We start from the raw sequence: 17,983 nt of genomic DNA on the forward strand, positions 1-17,983 counted from the left end.
GTGAAAACATTCTATACATACTTTTATTTATCAGTTCTTTCTCTGAATGCAGATAGCATCTTCTTTCTTATGTTCTTTGTAGTTAATTTGGGTATTTATAATAGTCAAAATAACTTATTTGTTCAAAATTGTTCTTAAAACAAGATTGCTGTTACTGTATACTTGCTATAAGAAGTGATAAGTTTGATGATCTTAGAAAAACATGGATGAACGTGTACAAAATAATGAAGAGCAAAATGAGAACCAAGAGAACACTGTATAAAGGATTCTAATATTTTGTACTCTACAGCTTTGCACCTTAAATTCTGATACAAGTGTGAACTGTGGGCTAACTTCGTTTGGGGCTTTCCTGTCTTGTTCTACCAAACTAGCAAGTAACCTGGATCCTAAAATACATTTAAAATATTGACATCCTCATTTATTTCTAAAACAAGTGTATTCTTATCTGTGGAATATGAGCTTCTTGAAAGTAAGTTTTTTCATTTGAATCCCCAGCACCTAACAGAATACCTGGTAGATAAGGGGTACTTTAAAATGCTTATTTGTTGAACAGCATGATAAATATTAAAAACAAAATCTTGAGTATAGTAAAAATAAATAAATAAATAGAATTGTTAGACATGGGTTTGAATCTGGTGAAGTTGCTTAACTTTGCTGGGTCTCAGTTTCCTTCTATCAAAAGGGGTGGATGGACCGGATGGCCTCCAAAGGTCCTTCCAGATGTAAAAATACAGTTTTATAACATAAGAATCTATAGATCCAGAACTAAAAATGTTGGCTTTCCGTTCACTGCTAGAGTAGCCTGTAAATTTCAAACTGGTCCATAGGTATAAAGTGGTTCAGAATTGCTGGATGCCAGCCTTCTGCTGTCTTTATTATCATCTTGCTTATAGCTATAGACTCCATAATCACATAATCAAGGACTCCCACCAGTTCCTTGATCTACCATCACAGAACAGAGACTCCAGCACATGTGACAAGATAATGGAAATGTATAAAGGGATGCCAGTGAGACTGAGAGAACCAAGCAAGTCATCCTATATATCTGCTATGAGGTTGGTAGCATGTTCAGCCTAGAGGCCGATGAGCTACCCAAGCCTTCTTACCTTTTCACTGGTCTTCGGTGGCCAACCGGATAAACGTATTGAGAGAAGAGACTTTCCAGAGTCAAACAAGGGTTAGGCTTTATTCAGGGTCTTAGTTATGTATCCATATGCAGGGTGAATTCTTCCTCAGGAGAGAGGAATCCTCCTCTTCCCAAGGGGCAAGGATCATACAGCAAGAAGGTGGGAGCGGAAGAGGGGAGGGACCCTCTTCCCTCCAAGGGCCCCCGCAGCAAGAAGAGAGGGGAGGGACCCCCAAAGGGGACCCCGCATCCAGAAGAGGGCCTTCAGGCTTTCTTGTCCCTACTTAAGCTCTCCCGCGGCATAGTTTGCACGTGAATACCGTGCATGCTCTCAGCTCCTAGCTAATTAACAACAGGTGTGCTCAGACCACGGGCCAATCTCAAGGGTGGGATGCTTTCCCCAGCAAGTTTCCCACTGAGAAGAGGTGGAAATGCACGAGATAGCCCGTGTTTCACGCCTCAATCCCCAGCTGTTCCCTGAGAACTCTGAGGTTTAGAGGTCTTCACTTTTACCTGCCCGAGACTGTCCACGTGAAAACTGAGCTTACACCCCCAACAGTAGCAGAGTTCAGTTTTATTTGTGCCCAAGTCCTCCTCAGCCCCTTCATGGTTTATCTCCTATCTAATTCCATATCATTAATTTAGCTTGCCTGTCCAAATGCCATTTTGATTCATAGAGCTATATGTTGTATCTTTTTTAAACTAGGAATGATTTATTACTAAGTTTTGATTACATTAAATATAAAATCAAATAAAATGAACAAGAAATGAGTTGAAGAGGATGGTTGTGTAGAAAATGGAACATCTCTCCTGTGTAGACAAGTGGCACTATGGTTTCTTGCTATTTTGTACCTGGCCTTTTAAAAATAACATTTTAGCACAGTAGATAGAAAATGTACCTTAGAGCCAAGAAGACCCAGGTTCCGTTCCTGTCTCACTGAAGTCCCTATGTGGCGCTAGACAAGTCCGTTAAACTCTCAGTACTTAAGAAACAACTCGAAGTGGCAGAGAAGGAACCAACCTTCACTTGTAGAGAGAGTTTCCTAATCCAAGAATTTCCTATACCAATTAAATCACAGAGTCTAATCCCTATTTATATCATCTTAGACAAGTTGAGTGATTCTCAAAGTTTGGTTCAGGGACCCCTTTCAAGGTCTCTGAGTGGTCAAAAACTATTTTCATAATAATAAAAGACATTTTAATTCCTAATACAGTAAATATTGATAGATATAACCCACATAAACAAAAACTGTTGAGAGTCCTCAATAATTTTTAAGAGTATAAAAGGAGTCCTGAGACCAAATAATTTGAGAACCACTGGACTAGGGTATATGGGAACAAAGGAGCTGTCACCCTCCAGCCATGGAAAAGATGAAGTTTTTAGAAGTCTGAAATATCAGTGTAATAGTAACATTCACTGAACCAGCCTATTTCTCCAGATTTATAGCATATTCTCTTCAGGGCTCACTAAGCTGTTGATGAACATCCTACCAGCCTTCATAGCTCCCTGAAGGGAAGGTAGATAGCCAGCATTATTCCTGACTTTGCTGATGGGACCCAGAGAGCTAACTTTTTGACCCGTAGACTTATTGGCTAGGCTATACCTCAAGCTTTCAGAATGTGCTTCTCAAAAATGATGTAAATTTTTATAGCCAGTCATGTATCATTTGAGGCCCACCCCTGTGACCTAAAACTCCAGTTGCTTGACAGACTGTTGAATGCTGAGGATACCTTCCTCCCATCCTTCTCAATAGAATGCACAGAGCTGTTCCCACAAAGTGGAAAGGTCCATCTTTGTTTGAACCCTTTGGGCTGATGCTGCGTCTATGCCATATTTCTTTCTTCTTCTTAAAAGACATTACTTAAGCACCATGCTAGAGTGAAAAGGAAAGTAGCAATGCTGGAAACTGAGTTCCAGATCTCACTCTCAGCCGTCTGTGAGGTTGGCTTCTGTCCTAAGAATGAGCATCTTCTTGCTTTTCAAGTATTCTGGTGTTGCCTTTGCTTCTACTAAACTGTCCCTTACTTCTTTGTTAATTGGAAGCTAGGTGATGCAATGACTAGAGCACTAGTCTGTTTCAGGAAGACATGAGTTAAATACTTCCTCATATTATTAGCTGTTCAACCCCAGACAAGTCATATAACCTCTCAGTCTTAGTTTTCTCATATGTAAAAAGAAGGTAGCAATGTAGCACCTGCCTCCCAGAGTTCTTGTGAGGCTCAAATGAGATCGTATATACAGAATATTTTGCAAACCTTTACATTCTGTTATAAATGCTAGCTATTATGAGCATACCTAGGAGATATTGCAGGTTCAGGTCCAGACCACCGCAATAAAGTGAATGTAGCAATAAAGGAAGTCACACAAATTTTTTGGTTCACCGGTGCATATAAAAGTTAGGTTTACACCATACTATAGTCTGTTCAGTGTGCCAGAGTATTATGTCTAAAGAAAACAATGTACATACCTTAATTTAAAAAAAAAAATGTTGCTAAAAAATGCTAGCCCTCATCTGAGCCTTCAGCGAGTTGTGACCTTTTTGCTGGTGGAGTCTCACCTTGATGTTAAAGGCTGCTGACCGATCAGGATGGTGGTCGCTAAAGGTTAAGATGGTTATTGTAAGTTTTTAAGATCAGACAACAATGAAACTTGCACATCAATTGGTTCTCCCTTTCACAAAAGATTTCTTGGTAGCCTACAAGGCCGTTTGATAGCATTTTACCCACAGTAGAACTTCCAAAATTGGCATTAATCCTCTCAAACCCTGTCACTGCTTTTTCAACTAAGTTTATGTAATATTCTTTAATATTATTGTTTCTCAGAGAATAGAGAGACTGAGAAGAGGAGGAGAGATGGGGGAGCTACTGGTTGAATAGAAGGGTCAGAACACACATCGTTTATAGATTACATTTGTTATCTTATATGGGTGTAGTTCATGGAAGCCCAAAACAATTATAATAACTGATCACAGATATTGTATCTGTGATCACTGATTACAAATAAAATCATGAAACATAATAGTACTATACCTGTTGGCACCTGTCGACTAATTCTAAGCAAGATTGCCGCGAACCTCCAATTTGTAAAACAAACAAAAAACAGCACAGTTATCTGTGAAACACAATAAAGCAAAACTCAGTAAAATGAGGTACGCCTGCATTCTCTGAAGAAGCCCAGAGGTAGAGATTACTCTTAATGTTGCTTTGACTAGCTTTTTTGTTGATTTCACAAATATTTATGAAATATATTTTGTGTGTAATATACTATGCTGGATGGCAGGGGGGAAGAAAAGATGTAGAGACATGAATATAGATTTATGCATATCTGGGTTCAAGTCCTGTCTTTGACATATCCTGGCTATGTGACCCTAGGCAAGTCACTTCATCTCTCCATGCCCCCAGGCAATTTTCTAAGTCCTTAAATTACAACGGTCTCAAACTTCATTCCTTTAACTCCTCCAAGTCCAAAAGATGTAGATTGGACCTGTGGTTTCGTCAGTAAAGGGAGCTCCCAGTGAGGAATTTCCTAGAATAATGCAGATTCTTTGTAGCTTTCTCTGCTATCTATAGTCTCTGAAAGTTGTTTAGGACACAGAAAGGGGCAGCTAGGTGGTGCAGTGGATGGAGCACCAGTGCAGGAGTCAGGAGGACCTGAGTTCAAATCTTACCTCAGACACTTCACACTCACTAGCTGTGTGAACTTGAGCAAGTCACTTAACCCCAGTTTGCCTCATCCTGGGCCATCTCCAGTCATCCTGAAGAATATCTGGTCACTGGATTCAGATGGCTCTGGAGGAGAAGTGAGGCTGGTGACCTGCATAGCCCTCCCTCACTCAAAAGTCAATTTCAAGTCATGTCATTATTTCTCTGATGGCATGGTCTTCTTCAGCAATAAAGGACGAACACACAGGACACAGAAAAGCCAATGTATAAAAGGCTGGATCCCTGTCTCTGTGGGTTTTATTTTGTTGTTCAGGCATTTTTCTGTTGTGTCTGACTCTTTGTGACCCTATTTGGGATTTTCTTGGAAAAGATACTGGAGTGGTTTGCCGTTTCCTTCTCCAGCTTATTTTACAGATGAGGAAATTGAAGCCAACATGATTAAGTGACTTGCCCAGGATCATACGACTAGCAAGTGTCTGAGGCTGGAGGTGAACTCGGGAAGATAAGTCTTCCTGACTCCAGGCTTGGTGCTCTACCCATTGTGTCACCTAGCTGCCCTATGAATCTTATAGTATTTCTAATAGGAGGGGTACTTGACCTAAAGTCAGGAGACTTGGGTTCCAACTCTGGCTCTCAGAGCCAGCTTACTAGTTAAATGATCTTGGGACAAGTCTCTTACTACCTTTGAATCCCAGTTTCCTCCTCAGCAAACTGAGAGGAGACAACTGGCTCTGCCTACTTCTCTGTACCCTTGTGGAGAAAGTACTTCTAGCACTATATAATGTGAGTTGGTAGTAGTAGTAGTTGTAGCAGCAGCAGCTGTCACCATCATCATCATTATCTATAGAATGAATTACTAGAAACTTAGACCCAAAGGTGCTATGTGAAGTTCAGAATATAAGATTGTTTGGTATCTGGGGGATCAAGAAAGGCTTTGGGGCACAGGCAGAATTAAAGGAATAAAAAGTCGACTGGTACAGGAGAAGAAGGAGTTCTAGCAAAGACACAGGCATGGAGGAAGGAGAGCCCAGGGCAGGTCCAGGAGAGAAGGGAACAGACAGTTTGGCTGAAGTGAATGTACCAGGAGGCTGCAGGAAATTTATCTGTTTAGAAGCTGAAGGAAAGGCGTGGTCTCCAAGAAGTCTGCTTTCTTTGTGTGGCTCCCTCAAATTACTTAATTCAGAACAGGAGTTCTTAATCTTTTTTGTACCATTGACCCCTTTGGAATTCTGGTAAAATCTACAGAAGCCTATGTATCAAGTGCGCTAGGTAAACGACCTTGCACGCTTGAAAGTGCTGTGGACGTGCTACTTAGCATTGTTTATTATGGACCCCTCCTCAGAGTAATGTTTTTAAGTCCATATGTAACTGTGATTACTCTGGCCCACATTGCCTGAAAGGCCAGGGCTGTTCCATTTTACCTCCCCTCCAGGGGTCTCTAGTCCCCTTAAAGGGGGATGAGGGGCAGTGCCAGTTGTATTCCTCTTGGCTGCTGAGGAGGAAATTGGGATTGAAAGCTAGTAATAGACTTGTCCCAAGGTCATTTAACTAATAAGCTGGCTCTGAGAGCCAGGGTTGGAACCCCCATCTCCTGACTTTAGGTCAAGTGCTCCTCCTATTAGAATAACTGTAAATTCATGAGGCACTAGGTGGCACAGTGGGTAGAGCACCAGGTCTGGAGTCAGGCAGACTCATCTTCCTGAGTTCAAATCTGACCTCAATACTTACTAGCTATATGACCCTGAACAAGTCATTTAACCCTATTGACCTCAATTTCCCCAGCTATAAAATGAACTGGAGAAGAAAATGGCAAACTCCTCTAGTGTCTTTGACTCAAGTCCCCAATAATTGTGTTTCCTCAATTTTAGGGGTTCCCTGAATCTCAGTTCCATTTAACCATGTAATAGTCAGAGTGACTTTTGCAAAGGAATATTTACTTCAAAGGCAGCTAGATGGCACAGTGGATAGAGCACTGGGCTTGGCATCAGGAAGACTCATCTTTGTGAATTCATATCCAGCCTCAGACACTTATTAGCCATGTGACCCTAGGTAAGTCATAGCCCTGTTTGCCCCAGTTCCTCATCTATCAAATGAAATGGCACCACTCCAGTATCTTTGCCAAGAAAACCTCAGATAGGGTCACAAAGAGTCAGACACAACTTCAACAACTGAACAACAAAAGGAAGAATATACAAAACCACTTCCCTCCTCTGTCCCCTGGGAAACATGTTACTCCCTTACGCCACCTCAGTGTCAGGGGCGTGAAGGAGGATTAGATTCACATCTTAACTCAGTTCCTATGTAACAGAGGCCCACAGAGTTCTGGGGGCCTGAGTCTCAGTGCCCTGGCTTCTCAAAGCTTCCATGTAGTGCTGGCAGTAACACCCAGCCTGGAATCCTGCTCCAAGGTAGCCACAGCAATTGCACCCAGGTCCAGAAACTCTTCTACCTGTGTCTAGAACTGAAAAAAAAGAAACAAAGCAAATCAAAATTCCAAGCCCATTTATCAGGGTCAAGGCAAAAAAAAAAAATGCCTGTCAATGGAACCACTGGGTTGGTGATCAAAGTGATTGAATCCATGCAAGAAAATAAGCAGAAATGCTGGGTTCCCATAAAAAACTGAACTTCCAGTCTCCATATGGTCCAGAGGCTATTTGGACAGTGTTTATGCCAAAAGACAGAAACAAAAAGATTTTCATACTTACATGGACCAAGAAGCTATTTCTGAGGGAAACCTCTACTATTGGAGGAATTGGTCATCTGTAAATAGATGCCTCCTGCAATTCTGTCAAAATATTCTTCTCCCGCACCCGATAAAATGAAAACATCCACCTAGAACAAGGCCAAAGAACCAGAGTTAAGCAGCTTTTAGAACAAAACATAATGAAAACAGAGATAAATGTGAAAGATGGATCACTTCATTCTATTCAAGAAACATTTATAAAGCATCTCTGTGTTAACTTGATGCTATTGCTCTTCTTGTAGCAGTCAAACTTCGTCTCTAAATATAGGTTTCTCCTCAAATCCATGGAAGTTGTCCTCCCTCTGATTCCCCTAGAGAATACTTAGGGTTTCTCTTTTTCTGGCCTTATATGAATTCCTTCGATACTGAGCCCATTGTAAATAAAGCTTGGGTTTGGCATCTCCAACCTCCCCTTCCTGTTCCTTTCCCACATTCTAATATACCCCTTCCCTATATCCTTAAAGTACTCAATGCCTTCCTGCTACCATCTGCCCTGTCTCTTTAAAGTAAATTATTTTCCTTCTGTGGATCATTTCTCTTCCCACACTCCTTTGCCATTTTAAGCCTTATCTCTCACTGGGTCACCATGGCCTTAGAATTCTTCCAAACCTGGTAAATATGATAATAAAGTTCCCTGTAATGTGGGGGGCATTGCCTAAGTCAGCAGACATAGTCTTTTGGTTAAAACTATATTCAAAGTCTTTCTATAAAGGAATAACCATCAGAACTAACATTTGTTGTTCAGTTGTTTCAATCATGTCTAACTCTTTGTGACCCCATTTGGAATTTTCTTAGCAGAGATACTGAAGTGATTTGTCATTTCCTTCTCCAGCTCATTTTACAGATGAGAAAACTGAGGCAAATAGGGTAAAGTGACTTGCCCAAGATCACACACTGTCTAAGGCAAAAATTGAACTCAGGTCTTCCTGACTGTAGGCCCAGCACTCTATCCAGGGCACCATGCATAACTAATAGAATTAACAGAACCTTTTAGAACTCATAGTCACTCAGTACATGTAGGAGTTTGTTTTACTTATCAATACAGATCTGTTACAAAGGTTTTGTTTTTTTCCAGCATCCCCTCCTCTCATGGAGAGGGTACAGGGAGAAATGATATTTTTGCTCATTGCAACAAAAATCAAAATTTTTCCATAAGAAAAACCATTTGAAGAACTCGCAGTTAATAAAAGCCAAGATGAAGAATCAATAACTTTTTTCAATTCAAGATACAATAAGTGCTTCTCAAGTTGAAAATGCTTAGCATGGTAGAGCAGATAGCAAGCTGGCTTCCAAATCAGAAAGACCTGAGTTCAAGTTTCTGCCTATGACCCATGCCAGCTATATAATGCTGGACAAGTCACTTCACCTATCAATGCCTAGGGTAGATGGTGAACATTGATGGATGGGCATTTCCTCATTGAGAGTTTCCTACAGAAGTGATAGCAGAGGTGCAGTCCAAAAAAGCAGTGCTCAAGTCTCCACTGCATGCTGTGCAAGGCTTTGAGGATATGAAGTCAGAAATGAAACAGAAGTTCTTAACTTGGGTTCCATGAACTTTTTAAAATATTTAATAACTATTCCATTGTTTTTTATTTTCTTTATAATCCTATGTATTTCATTTTATGCATCTAAAAACATCTCAAGGAGACCATAGGCTTCACCAGACTGCTAGAGGGGTCCATGACACAAAAAAGGTTCATAAGCCCTGGCTTAGATGATGACGACTAACATTTAGATAATACTTACTATGTGCCAGGCGCTGTGCTTACTGCCTTACAGTTATCTTATTAAACCTCACAACAACCCTGAGAGATAAGTATCATTATTATTACCCCCATTTTACAGATGAGGAAACTGAGGCATATAGACAGATGTTAAGTGACTTGCACAGGTCATACAACTCATCCATATCTGAGGTTAGATTTTAACTCAGAGTTACTTCTTTCTAAATACATTCATTTCCAGGAGAGGGTACTAACATCTGGGGGAACAGAGAAAGGCTTCTCATGGAGGAGGTGATATTTCAGGTAAGCATCTAAGGAAACTCAGATTCTAAGAGGTGGACAGGAGGAAGGAGAACATTCTAGTGATGGAGGACAGATAGACTGTGGAAAGACACAAAGACTGGAGATGGAAATATCACCTATAAGAAACAAGTGAGCCAGTTTGGCAAGGGTGTTTCAACATTTGTTAAAAGCTGAAGGGAAGAAATTTGAGAAATACAGGGGGTCCTCCTGAAATTATACTGAAAGGGTGGTCACGTATTACATTATTGTAGGGATAAGGCCTTGGGAGGTCTAGGGACAAAGCATTACTATCTGATAGCATATGTAAAGAAGGAAGCCATTAGAGGCATCAATTTATCAGTATTGCAATCTGGTAAGCACCTATTGGGTTCTGCTGTTACGGTCATATGTAAGGCAAACGCTCTATAGCTATTCAGCCCCAACTGGTCCCCAACAAGACCCAGCTGGTCCACTGGTACGATGATAACCAGAGTGCCTTGGGGGCTTATCAAAGCCTAAGGAGAAATGCTGTGCAAGTAACTGCAGAGGCAAAAAAAGTACTTAACATGTTGCCAAGTGTGCTTCAGTTGGGTTCAGATAACATGAAGAGAAGATTTGATCCTTCCTAATATATTTTCCTTAAGAAATGATTAAAAAGAAAAAAACTGGATTAAGCAAGAAGTAATGTTACAAATGATTCCTCAAATCATTAAGCCAATGTGGCAGTTATTGATATCATGTGACATTATTATGGAATGACATGATACCTCTTTTATTTTTTAATATTCTTTTATTAGCATTTATTGTGTTATATATTATTATAAACTATTTATTCCCAATTTATTCTTAACATTTTTTTAAATTTTGAGTTCCAAATTCTTTCCCCTCCCCCACCCATGGAGAAGGCAAGAAGTCAGGTAAAATATATATCCATAATAGCCATGTTATTTTTTTTAAAGCAAGAAAATAAAGTTTTCTAAAGTGTTCTTCAGTCTACACTCAGAGTTCATCAGTACCTCTCTGTAGAGGTATATAGCATTTTTCATCATGGGTCCTTTGGAATTATCTAAGTCTTTCACAGTTGCTGTTACAATGTTGCTGTTACTGTGTACAATGTTCTGGTTCTGTTCTCTTGACTCTGCATTAGTTCATATAGGTCTTTCCAGGTTTTTCTGAAGCCATCCTATTTGTCATTTCTTATATCACACATCATAATCATATACAACAACTTGCTCAGTTATTCCCCAGTTGATAGGCATCCCCTCAATTTCCAATTCTTTCATGATGCCTCTTTTAGAGAAAACATCAGTTAACCTTTTTCAGTGTGAGCTTTTTCCATGTAGCCCCTTCCCCCAAGGAACCCCAGCCATATGGCCAGTTATGTCAAGGTGACTGGTCAGCACTTTGTCCTGAGGGCAACTTCTCTTACCACAAACAGTATTCTGTTTTCAGGAACTAAACAGCTGGCTTGGGGAGGTGGGGGATATGGGCATTAAATGCTTCATGGCCCAGTCAGTAGCAGGGTGGGTTCTGCATCCCAGCAACTTGCAATCTACAGCATCAGGCAAGTCCCAGAACACCAAAGATGTTACTGTGACCTTGGGAAAGTCATTTCCACTCTTGTTTGCAGCCACCTCATCAACAGTATCACTCTTCCAGCATTGTGCAATACACTATGTATTGTAGCACTTAAACAACATACAACAACACATAGTATGATGCCCCAGAGTTGTCAGGGAATGATTAAATGATGTATTGTTTAGAAGCATTTCAGTATTAAAAGGGTTAAATTCTACAAGTTGTTTTGCTTTGAGAAGGTGAACCCTTAACCATTCAGAAAACTGGATTATTTATAAAAACACACCCTGAGGGTGTGAGATAGCCACAATTTGATTTAACTTTTTTGAAAAGTTTTTTTAAGCATATTCTTTGTACAAGGTCTTGTTATTTAGTGCTAGTGATAGATACTGTATATTGTTTTAACTTGTGTTTTTCGTATGTCTTGTGTGTGTCTTGGCTCCTCAGCTGTTTCTCAAGGACAGAGATCATATTATGTCTTAGGTTTTGTTTTGTTTTGTTTTTCCTACCACCCCCACAGTGTCTAGTTCAAGGCTGAGCACATAGTTGATGATTTATAAATACATATTGACTGTCTGATCTGACTGATCAGAGACTAAAACCAAGAAATCCAGGAAATGCCACCCAGACAGAAACGGAATGACCTTCCCTTTGTTAAGAATAAAAAGTGATAGTCCTACTCTTGGGCATATGCCCCAAAGAAAGTCAAAAGCAAACAGAGAGGGCTGCCATATATCTCCCAAAATATTCATAGCAGCACTTTTTGTGGTAGCAAAGAACCAAAAACAAAGTAAGTGCCCATTAATTTGGAAATAGCAGGACAAACTGTAATTGATGAATTAATGAAATATTAGTGGACAGAAATAAACAATGACTATGGATTTAATAACCATCTCTATGCTGAAGATTCTCAAATATACCTATCCTGCCCCAAACTCTCTGTTAACTTCCATTTCTCATATCTAAATTCCTTTCAGAAGTTTTGAATTGGATATCTGGTAGACAATCTTAAACTCAATATGTCCAAACTGGAATTTGTCATCTTTCCCTGTAAATCCTTCCTTTCTCCTACCTTCCCTGTTACAGTAGAAAGTAACACCATCCTTCTAGTCCCCTAGGAATCATCCGAGATTCTTCACTGTCTCTCATTCCCCCATATCCAAACTATTGCCAAGACTTGTAAATTTCACCGCTGCTACATCTCTCCTCTGACACTGCTACCACTCTAGTGCGGTCCTTCATCAACTCATGCCGGGATTATTACAGTAGCCTACTCATGGATCTTCCTGCCTCAGGTCTCTCCCCATTCAGCCACTAAAGAGATTTTCCTAAAGCACAGATCTGATCATATCTCCCCCTGCCCTACTCAATATTAACCCCAATATTTCCTAATCACCTCCAGGACTGAATGCAAAATGTTTTGTTTGGCATTCAAAGCCCCTTCCTATCTTTCCAGTCTTTTTACACTTTATTCCCCTACACATACTCTGAGATCCAGTGACACTGTCCTCCTGGTTATTTCTTAAACAATACCCTCCATCTCTCAGCTCTAGGCATTTTCTCTGGCTGACTACTGGGCCTAGAATGTTCTCCCTCCTCCACTTCACCTACTGACCTCCCTGGCTTCCTTCAAGTTCCAAATGAAATCACATCTTTTGCTTGAAGGCTTCCACAACCCCTTGTAATCCTAGTGCCTTCCCCCTGTTTGTTATTTCCTATGTCACATATATATATATATGTAGCTTACTATACATATATGTGTTTACCTACTGGCTTCCCCCCTGCCCAATTAAGCTCCTTGAAGGAAAGGGACTATCATTTTTCTCTTTGCATGCTCAGCACTTAGCACTGTTACATAATATAATGGTGCTTGATAGGAGCTCGATAAATGTTTGTTGATTGATTGCTAAGGAATCAGAGAAACAAGAGAAGATGTCTATGAACTGATACAAAGTGAAACCAGGAGAGCAATATGTACAATGACAAGACAATATAAATGAAAAATGCACTACAAGGAAGCAGAAGTAATTCAAAAAGCCTTTGTGGTCCTAGAGAAAAGACAATTATACTTCCTTCATCTGAGGAAGGCAGGTAGAGGAGTACAAAGACAGAACGTTGCATACACTGGCAGATGTTGCCACTCTGTGGTTCTTTCTGTTGTGGTTTGTTGTTTCAAAGGAGAATTCTGTTGGGCTTTAGTGAGGAGTATTCACAAATGACATTGATATAAAAACAAAAGGTATCAAAAATTTGTTTTAAAAAACCAACTAAAAGTTACAGGTTTTATGGCTAAAATAATTGATAACTGGAGGAGCAGCGGATGTAACAGCAAGCTGAGAAGCTCCAGCATGGGACTTCTTTTCTCCTAGTTGTATGTATCACTGGAAGGTTTTCCTTTGAATGACAATATCTGCCCTGTGGTAGGAAAACCCAATTAAACTGTGCACTGAAACACATCTCCACTTCCTGTCCCAATCTGATCTCCTTCCAATAGATTTATTAATGGAAAAAAATCACAGAGTTGGATGTGACTCCCAGGGCTGAGCTGGTCCATCCTCTTGCTTCCAGGGAGTGAAACCTGCCTCCCCTCAGCAAGATGGGTGTCTCCACTGTTCTTATCACTCTCCATGGAAGATTTTTATAGACAGTTTCTGTCGGAGACCCCATTCTAGTGTTGAACTGCCTTCACCTGGGGCTCAAGGCACCTGTGTTTGAACAGAATAACAACATTTTGCGTCTGGAAATGTGAGGATTTGTACCATGTGAAATAAATGACTTTCCTGATTTTTTTTTCATTTCTTTTGCAGCCTCAACAGAGGGTTCTCCATAATCATGATTAGCCTCTAAAGCTGCTGTCCTGCCAGTTGATATGAAAGTGGCCTCTCCCTCATGAAAAGCCGAAAGAACGGCAGTGCCACAAGACGACCTTGGAGAATTGAAAGATTAACTGAGCTCCAACCACTCAGTCAAGATGATGGGTTTGGGAAAATCCTAGTTTGCCATGGATTTAAAATGTGGCACATCATCTCCAGTGCTAATTTGTTCCAAGTGGTCATTGACAGACCATTAGCTGGGAAATTGCTTCCAGTTTTCATCACTGTGCATAACTTGAGTTCCCTTCAGGGGACTCTCTGTGCCCTTCACTAGAAGTCCCATTTTAGCATGGCAACTACTGGATTCTTTTATTATGTATGCAGATGGCATGATGTTTTAGGAACCATTACAACAGTTCTGCGATCTCAGTGAAAATGTTCACAATATTACACCCTGATAGGAATGTAAACTTGTCTCGTATCTGTTAGTTATGCTGTCTAAAGGTATTCCGTTCAATTATTAAGCACTTTATAGGTGAGCTCTACACAGAAGAATTAGCACGTTCTGTATATGTGAAAAAAAAAAAAGCAAGGTGTTCTTTTTTTCTTTTTTTCCCCAAAAATTTTGTTCTATTTCTAGGCTGAGATTGTCCAAGACAAACTCCACTATTTACATATCCTTTGTGGTTTGTGGTATCTGGGTGTAGATATGGTTGTGGTACTGTTAGATTTCATCTTATAACATGTTATTAAACAACTGTCTTGATTTGAGCCAGGAAGAGATGAGCATGGGAGTAGTAGGTGGACCATGGTGATTATGAGGTTACCTATGATTTTCTTATACCTAGATGCCCTCATATTGCCCACAAATATAAACATGTTTATCTTTCCATTGTGCCACCATAAACTTTCCTCTAATCAATAAAAGCAGAGATCTTGAAAACAAGGAGAGGGATTCCATTTTCATCAGCAGCCAAGGGTCAGTGGATAGTGAATGCAAGAGAATTTGTTCACGTCATGGCTCTTGCTTGCTACAAAATGCTACAGAAAGAGTCATGGGCACCATTACAAAAGTTCTGCAATCTCAGTGGAAATGTTCACAATATTATATCATATTGCTAACGTAAACATGTTTTGTGACATGTTGTGAGCCTAACAGTCTCATAGCATTAGAAGTAGAACCTTCTAAGGCAAAACATACAAAGCAATTGACCAAACTGCTTCCCACAAGGAGATGGGTATCAGTCTCCAATAGGATTTCTTTTCCCATAAACAACTTCTAATCATCCCCCAGTTAGTTCTCATTCTGTTATTTTACCATCAGTATTTGGAGGGATTATTTTTTAGTTTTAATTGGAACAAAACCCATTGAGTTCTATCCTTAGTCCCTCTTGAAGCATCATAGCTTTCATGGACCAATCCTACTTAGCTGATCCAAATTTGTTTTCTGAAACCTAATACCACTATTTGAGCTGAGTCAAGGGTCCAGTAAAACTTATCTCCAGGGTTGAAACATGAGTTCTTGCCATTCCAGGCCTAGCTTATGAAGCCTAGAAAGTCACTTCTTTAAAACTACATGTGACAACTTGTAATTGACTGGGTTCTTTCCCAAGTTTAGCATTTAGAGATATCTTCAGACGCATAGCCTTCATCTAGTTGACCATCTTCCCAAGTTTTGAAAGGGTTTAGCTCATTGTGCCTCCCTTGAAAACTCCCAGAAAAGGAGACAGAGATCTTCTTGAAACTCCAGTGAGTCAGAGGGAAGGATAGATAAACATAAGTTTATCAAGAGAGTGCTAGAGAAAGGAGTCTACTGAGAAATAACCTGTATTATTAAAGATCCTGTAAGGACTCTTTCTCCACCACCCTAATCATTCCCCAGCTATTCCCCAAGTAAATACCAAGAGAGCAAAGTGTCACTGCAGTCACAAAAGAGATTTGTTAGAGTGACTTTGGAGAAAGCTGACTTTACTCTAGGGCAGGGGTGGGGAATCTGCAGCCTTGAGGCCATATGTGGGCCTTCTAGGTCCTCAAGTGTTCTTTGACTGAATCCAAACTTCCCAGAATTCTGTCAAAGGGTTTAGTCAAAGGACCATACTTGAGAACCTAGAGGACCACATGTGGCCTCAAGGGCACAGGTGCCCCACCCCTGCTCTAGGGTAACCAAACTTGGGCTAATCAGTCCCTTACAATTCCCAGCTTTTAGCAGTATCCCTACCCCACTTCCCTAGCTGTCACCATTGAGTCATACAAGTAGGGCTGACTGGCTTCAATCTGCTTGCCTTCTCCTGCTGCTTCTCCTGTTGATTCTTTTTACAACCCCAACTCTCCCCACCCCATCCCACCCCTGGGGAGCAAAACCAGTATTCATAACACACCTCTGGTACCTTGCACATGGTGATTCTTTCTTTCTGCCACTTGACCTAAGGCAGCATGGTACATCAGTCACAAAAATGAGAAGTGGTAGAAAAAAATCCATCAATTCCATCCATGCCTTATTCCCAGCTCATCCCACTCCTAGTTTTCATCTTGCTTCCAGTTTTGTGTTTCCTGTCCTTATGATAAGTACTTTTAATACCCCTTTCCCTCAGCCCTCCTCCATTCCACCCATATGGGTATATGTGTCCATACATTTGGTATGATACAACAATAGAACATGGGGTTTCAACTCCACATAGTCTTTGTAAAGAAAGACTGCCAGGTTCTCAAAACATTGTGATCATCTGGTGCCCATGGAGTCCTCCTAGAATACCTGAGAAAACTATCTGCTAGCTACCATGTTTGGTCATTTGCCTCTATCCCATGGAACAAATTAAAGACTACTGGTGTTATTGCCTAGCCTTTTGGCATTGGGAAAGTGTAGTCTGAACACTGAGATGAGTCCATTTCCCAGATTAAAGTCTTATTGTCATTGCTTGGAATAAACAAAGGGAAAAATTTTTTCAGGAATATAAATGCTCATAAATCCATTAAAGAAAGAAACAAACGTTCTTCTATTGCTTTTTTTTTTTCAAAAGTCTCCCAACTTGTTTCAAATCAAAAGAGCTAGTTAGAGCACTGTTGAGTTGACATTTGTGAGAATACAGTTAAGCAAGAGGACTCCAGATAGCTTTTCTAAACATGTAGTACTGCCAAGCACTTATCATTCATTGAAATAGCCAAACTCCTATTTTTCGGATGGTTGTTTTGTTTCAGTGACTCCCAGGGATGGTTTGGAAAGCACAGCATTAGAAATTCAAGAACTGCTTCAAGCGGGAAATGGACCTAGTAGAAGCAACATTGGATTTAGAAACAGAAGACGGGTTTGAAGAAGATGGGTTCAAAACTCATCTCTATCATCTGGATGACTTCAGGCCAATTATTTTTCTTCTCAAAGACCTAAGGGACTTATTTGTACAATAAGGGGATTGAACTTAAAGTCCATTCCAACGTTAAATCTATGAACCTATGATTCAACCTTGGGTTTCTTTGGTGGTGGGATTATGTGGGGGGAGGGGGAGCAAGGGGTTGAACCTACATAGATTAATCATGGCTGCCTCCCCAAAATGGTAAACATTCTTCCTTGAGTATCATGTATGAATACTTAGAGCACCTTTGGAGGGAGAGAGGGAGGGAGGGAGAGAGAGAAAGAAAGAGGGAAGGAGGGAGGGAGAGAGAGAATGAGATTGGTCTTTGTTAAGATCTGAGGAGAATGGGGGTAGGGGAGGCAAGGGTGAACTACTATGTTGTTGAAATACTTATAAATTTTTAACCTTCACTTTTCCATTTTCTCAAAGCCTACCCCACATCTTCCTATGAGCAAGCAAACTCACACCCACCGCTGCAGGGGAAAATATAGTCTTGAGAATGAATAGGCATGAATAATTATTAGGATCTCTAGGGTGCCAAGATGAGGTTTGGGAAAGAGAAGAGATTAGCTAACTTTCACTAAGGAACAGAATTTAAATTTAAAAGATTGCATAATTTTACAAATGCTCCCTGGGGTTCTCAGACCTCAGAGACTTCCTCTACATGTCCTCAGAATTCCCCTAAGGTCCAGCAAGGACAGACTGGA

At 40.4% G+C, this 17,983-nt stretch overlaps 1 protein-coding gene across 3 annotated transcripts in view; it reads left to right on the forward strand.

Annotated features, from left to right (window-relative positions):
• SAMD12 (sterile alpha motif domain containing 12) overlaps nucleotides 1–14,872 on the forward strand; it is a 513,637-nt gene extending 498,765 nt beyond the window's left edge. For all 3 annotated transcript variants that reach the window (XM_072603230.1, XM_072603232.1, XM_072603227.1), the window contains one exon: nucleotides 13,924–14,872. In XM_072603230.1, coding sequence (XP_072459331.1) covers nucleotides 13,924–13,946 — 23 coding nt within the window. In that variant the 3' untranslated portion in view covers nucleotides 13,947–14,872. The remainder of the gene's footprint in view (nucleotides 1–13,923) is intronic.
• Nucleotides 14,873–17,983: the final 3,111 nt, after the last annotated feature.

This window comes from Notamacropus eugenii, chromosome 4, assembly GCF_028372415.1.
Source record: "Notamacropus eugenii isolate mMacEug1 chromosome 4, mMacEug1.pri_v2, whole genome shotgun sequence".
Lineage (NCBI taxonomy): Eukaryota > Metazoa > Chordata > Mammalia > Diprotodontia > Macropodidae > Notamacropus > Notamacropus eugenii.